Source organism: Plectrocnemia conspersa, unplaced genomic scaffold, assembly GCF_051122295.1.
Source record: "Plectrocnemia conspersa isolate PC_06_02 unplaced genomic scaffold, ASM5112229v1 ptg000010l, whole genome shotgun sequence".
Classification (NCBI taxonomy): domain Eukaryota; kingdom Metazoa; phylum Arthropoda; class Insecta; order Trichoptera; family Polycentropodidae; genus Plectrocnemia; species Plectrocnemia conspersa.
Window position 1 is genome coordinate 15,717,329 of NW_028277174.1, and position 6,313 is coordinate 15,723,641.

Here is a 6,313-nt window from a genome sequence, read left to right on the forward strand (position 1 = left end):
TGAACATATAAAAATTCATAACCTCTATTAACGACTCGCAAGCTGCAGGTAGATTAATTTATTTTCAATGTAAAAATTTTATTTTAAATTTTTATAATATATATTTCTGCCTGTAGAGAGTTCTTGTGTCTTTAAAAGTAAATGACCAGAAATAAAACACTTCTGTACAGAATACTCTTTATTTAGATTTTTTCATAAGCACATTAATAGCTATGCTTAATTAAATATTATTATAAATATTTTAATGTATGTTATAATCCGTGATTTATAACATAAACAAAATTACACAACTTTCGAAATGTCAAAGATGACTTGTGACAATAATATTTCAACATTTTAGTTTCAAAATATAGTTAAATAATATACAATTTAAAGGTATATTACATGATTAAAAATATAGAATTTTAATAATACACAACATACATTGCTATTCTTTAGATTAACACTGAAATGGAAAATAATAATGGTTCTAATAATAAAGATAAACAGCAAATCCAAAATTTTCTGGTAATTTTATATATTTTGTTTTAACTATTTTATTAATAATGTTATATACCATACTGAAATATACATTTTTTAGTTAAATTATTCATATTCATCTGAGGAACTTCAAGCGCTCTCTGAATGTAACAAAGAAAGTTTATACAAAAGAAGTATTCCTATAGCAACTACATTGAGTATGATAACATTACAATGCGTTAATGCTGGTATTTATCAATAAATATTTTACTTGTAAATTACATTTTTATTTTAATATGGTATATTTTAGGATTTCTAAAACCTAATCTGAGATATGGAGCAATTCCTAAAATGGCTGGAGCTTTATTTATGGGATATATCATTGGAAAGTTATCGTACCGTAAAGAGTGTGTTGAAAAGCTAATGAAATTGCCTAATAGCAAGCTTGCTGATGAGCTGAAGAAAAGATACAACGGCAAAATTAATGAAAAGTATGTATTTTATAATGATATTTATTATATTTAATTTAAATTAAAAATATTTTTTTGTACACAGTACCATTCAGTTGATGGATTCTAATGATACGTGTGATGAAGATGATTTAACTGAGAGAGACCCTATATTTAATATTAATTCATCGCTTAATATTGATACTGATAGGCCATCTTTTTCAGTAAACGATGAAGATTTATACCGCCCTATTAGTGACTGTTAGTATTACTTTTGTGGTCATAAAATTTTTGGCTGTGATCTTAAGAATAATATTATGATTTTATTTTTTTAGCTTACATACCAAATAATGATATATCATCTTACAAGCCTTCTTATGAGGATTTTCAGAAAAAAAATCGTAGTTCTTTCGAAACTCTCAAGTAGGTAATGGATAATTAAGGCATAGCAAGACATATAATATTAATTATAATATTGTACCTTATGTTTAAATTAAATATAAATTTCTTAATATAAACATGGTACATAATTAACTGTAACTATAGAAAAATGTGTATTGTTTTATTTACCTTATGTTTAAAAATAAAAAAAAACTTTTTGTTCATCAATTTGACGTATTTTCATCTCTAAGTTTATTATAATTTTTAAGGTTACTTTATCAGCAAATATCATATATTTGTATAACTTAGGAAAAATAGTATATTCTTAAAGATGCGCTTAAAATGTTTAATTTTTATTAAATAAAAATATATTAATCAGCAAATATAATAAAAATATATTAAAAAAATTTTCGTCTTTTTTATGAAGAAAATAATAATCCAATTACGAGGTTACTTTAAAGTCAAATTAATAACTATTTTAATATTATTAATTCATGAAAAAATATTATACTAAAATAATTTTTTTTCAATCTTTTAATTATATGATTTGGTGTATTAGTTAATGTTATCGACTTGAATATTTACTTAAATTTTTTATAGGGAAACAGAGTTTTAATTAGAATTCGCATAATACGAAAGACTCGCAACAATGCTCACATTTAACTCTCGTAAACAATCTACTCTATTAATTGTTTACATAAGCCATACGCGAACAAAATGTAAAACAATTTTAATTCCAGGAGAGACGCCGAGTTAAGGTTTTGCAGAGTAAACAATGCACATGCACATAGTAAAGCGCATGATAATTATTCGCGGTGACCATGGCGCACAAGAGCAGGCGCGGGATGGTTGTTAGCGTGAAAATTAGATACCGGAGGTCTCCGGCAAAGAGTGCAAAGCGAAAATCCCGACGGTGGCCACAAAATAATGTTGTCGGTGGACACTGGCGGTGGCTTTTCCGTTCAGATAATATGTGCTGTTCCGGTGAAATACTCGTAGCCGTGTGTCACTATACTGTTGCACACAATGCGCGCACGCGATAATGCGACTGGGACACATATGGCCGCGGGCCGTGTGCAAAATGTGAATTTCCTGAAATGGCAAGAGCCAAAATTTTTCATGTTGGATTATTTTTTTATCTGTTTCTGTTGAACTCTGTGTGTTCATGTTGTAAAAAAATGAAGTAACGTGCGCGAGAGTTTAAAATTATCAGTATGTGTTTGTGCTTTTATTTTTATTTTGAATAAAAGCTTTTGAATGTGATATGAAGCGTTGAGAATATTAAGGACGTAATTAACAAATGCATTTTTTGATTACGTAATAAAAGGTGCCAAATCAACTATAGGTTCTAATCACCACCCAGCAAGTATATTCTTAAATTGAGTTTTAACAGTTGCTTTTTGAGGTTTGATGGGTATTATTATTCTTATTATATTATAATAATTTAATTGGGTGACTTTTGATCTTTATATAAGATATTAAAATATAGAAATACTACATACAAACGCTTTATAAACCATATTAAAGTAAAACCGATATTTAAACAAAACGCGAAATGCAAACACTCGGAATTAAAGATCGCTAGATCTTAAAATATGAACAAAAAGGTTTTACGTGACTCTTTATATAGCAACGCAGCTTAATCTTATTCAATACAAACTAATTTTAGTGAAAAAAATATCTATGCTGTTTGCCACACATATTATATAATGCCACTGTTTGCATTCATTCACGAATAAGGTCTACAAAACCTACCAGATATTAAACATACTTATATTTTGTCACCCTATAGAAATTGAAATGCGCAGATATGTACAAATGTCCGAATTGGCCGAAATAAATCCGTTTAAAAATAATAAAATCCACTCGTATCAAATATATTTTTCTATTGCGTCCTAATGGACGTCAAAAAACAACTAAAAAAATTAACCTTACGATTAAGCTGTTAATGACGCTTTTAAAAGTAGGTATACATTTCAGAATCGAGGGATTCTGTCCCCATCCTTGAAAGGCAAACTAGGATAGTGGCCATGGAACGACGCAGACGAAACCCGTGTTGTTATTTTACAGTGATTGTTGATAGATCTGTGAATAATTATATTATACAACTTAGCAAGTGTTGATAGCAAAGAACGGCGACCCAAGGTAATCAAAACACCATTTATCACCATTTTGTGAATCAATATGATTTCAGTACATCTCGACAGATCAAGAAACGATGAAGCGACTAATTAAAAATGTATCAAAAGGAAGCAAGTATATTTAACTGACAGCCATTTAATATAAAGTTGGAGAATAAGTCCAGTTTTATACTACGTGATTTGAGATTCTCAAAACCATATTTTAATGCGAAAATCTTGACTTACTGACGAGATTTCACCCACTATTCACTTCATGAGATCATCGCACATTCAAAACTCTACTACTATTTTTTACACGACCTTTTACAGTACTACTCTTTCGCATTCGATACCGACGCCCGGCACAGACACCTGACTTACTTCCATATAAAATATTGAACGTGCATTTAATTATGGATAAATAAAATAACAACTTAAAAAGATAAAATACAAGTGAATAAAATAGCAAAAGGTGTATATATTGTAATTAAAAACTTTTTACGTTATACGCTTGTCTAATTACAACTACAAGCTTTGCACGGTTAATAAATTTCGTCTTGCGATAATTATGAAAAGGCTTAAAAAAATACCCCTCTTAGAAAAATATTTCTACGAATCTTAAATTATCTCTATTTGCTTTACTCATTATTTTTTTAACGTATAGTATTTATTAATAAAATTGTTTATTCATAATTAAACGCGTAATGTTAATTAAATGTTTAATGTATATAATTTTTAATTACATCATTTTTATTTAAAAAATATTTTTCATAATCACAATAACATAACACGCGTATTTTCTTTATGTTTGCTGTTATAAATAACGAATTTTTCTAGAGTTTTATTTTTATCAAAGGCTAAGCATAAAATAGATTAACATGTTATATTTTTACAATTGTATATTTCTGCTTTTAATTAAAGCATAATTTCCACAGTTTGTTAAGAGCATATAAATAAGAAAAGCTTTTACCAAAATATATCAAAAATTATTTTAAAATGTGTAGTAAAACTTTAATTAACGCTTACATTTATTCATATTATAAAATTATTAACATTATAACAGAATGATGATTAGTCACAATATTTGATGTTACATCAAATTTGTTTTTAAAAGTACTTAATATTAATTATTTTAATTACCACAAATTTAATTAAAACTAGCTTAATATGTAAAAAGTTAAAATCAAGGGATTATACATTTTTTTATTCACCTAGCAGACAGGTACAACATTTCAATGTCAGACACTCAAGAAAAGGACACATTATAATATATTTAAATGTTAATAATAAATGGAATAACACTGTAATTTAAGTTTATTATGTCTCGTTCGAATAAAGTATCAATTTCATTCTTTTGAAGACACTCTCTAGACTTAGACAATTAAAAAATGATTGATGTTAAAATGTCGCCGCGCAGTAACTATAAATAATGATCTATTTAAGACATATACTAGTTAAACATATATGTCATAAAAATATAATAACTGCTATATATAAAATACAACAAAATGTATTAACAGTTTAAATTGAGAATCTACAATGTTTAACTACTCCTTAAACCTGCATATGTTTAGCACTATTGCATAATAAGAAACAGTGTTCATCTGGCAGCACCGCAGAGTAAATATTAAGTAGCTTCACGGAATACTAAGCGAGTATTTGCTTCAGTAAAATTATCCCAGTTAAATACCGACAATTTTATATAACTTTTCTAGATACATAATCTGAGCTTTGTGACCCGTTGCGGTCAAGCGTTCTCTTCAAATTTTCGCAACACCTCCGTTCCCTTTGTGTCTGTCTGATCAATACGTTATAAACGGATTCCTGTCAACCCTCTTTCTGGGAAAGCAGTGGAAAAAGGCTTCATCAGGATGTCCCATCACGTACAATGCCTCTACCCTATCCAGTCCAGCCGTGCAGGGAAACCCTGGCCTCAGTCCCCCAGAGACATCCAAACATTTCCGTATAGAATATCACTCATATAACGGTATTAGTTGAGGGTTAAGGGAAACTGTATTATATTTCCCAATTCTTGCCTCGGCAAGTTAAACAAAACAAAGTAAACAGTATCTTCGCACCTTTCCTGTTATTTATGTTTGAGCATTTACCACCAGGTGGGGCCGTATGCGGAATATTAATAACGCACTTAATGAAATAAAGTACGGATTGAAACAACGCATGCGCACGTACGTACATAAATTACTTAATTTATATGTCTGATATAGTGCTCGAATTTATTCGATCCCATATAAGTAGAGGCTTAATAAAAATATAATAAAAGATTCAGAAGTTTATAATCTCAGATTCTTGCAAATATAATAATAAAACCGTAATCATTAAGCTGTCGTTTCTGAAAAACGACTACTTAAAATTAAAAACGAGATTTAATTAGTGTTGAATATCATTTAGGTTACCAACACAGTTTAAGGTAATATAAGTCACTTAATAGCACAAGTATCTGGCATTTAGCATCTTTATCGAAATTAATTATGTATTATTATCTTAAAAAAATATGAATATCAGCTTGTTTATTTGTTCCAAAGAATAAATTAGCATGCTTTAAAAAAAATAACCGTAAAGAAAAGCTTAAATGCAAAGCAGTATTGCATATATCATATTTAATTATCACATCGTAATTTAATTAAATATTTATCGTAATTTCTTAAGTGAGGCTTGATGACTACTTTGGCTTTTAAATGACTCATAAACGATTAAACTCATATATGACAAACTTTTGCGACACACCCCGTTTAATTTGTGCCTTACCTGTGCTTGGCACGCGTGTTAGATTCAAATTTAAATTATATAAGTTTAGACTATTTTTAAGTAACAACGGTTATAAATCCCGCCAATATTTTTTTGTGTTTATATAAATGTTTCTATTTTAATGTCATAGAAACATTT

At 28.5% G+C, this 6,313-nt stretch overlaps 1 protein-coding gene across 1 annotated transcript; it reads left to right on the top strand.

Moving 5' to 3' along the window:
- LOC148230731 (OCIA domain-containing protein 1-like) lies at positions 1–1,453 on the top strand. Its single transcript, XM_088195695.1, has 6 exons — positions 1–48; positions 439–507; positions 581–707; positions 770–950; positions 1,015–1,169; positions 1,244–1,453. Exons 2-6 carry the CDS (start codon positions 451–453, stop codon positions 1,333–1,335), a joined length of 612 nt encoding a protein of 203 aa, XP_088051821.1. The 5' UTR covers positions 1–48; positions 439–450; the 3' UTR covers positions 1,336–1,453.
- Positions 1,454–6,313: the final 4,860 nt, after the last annotated feature.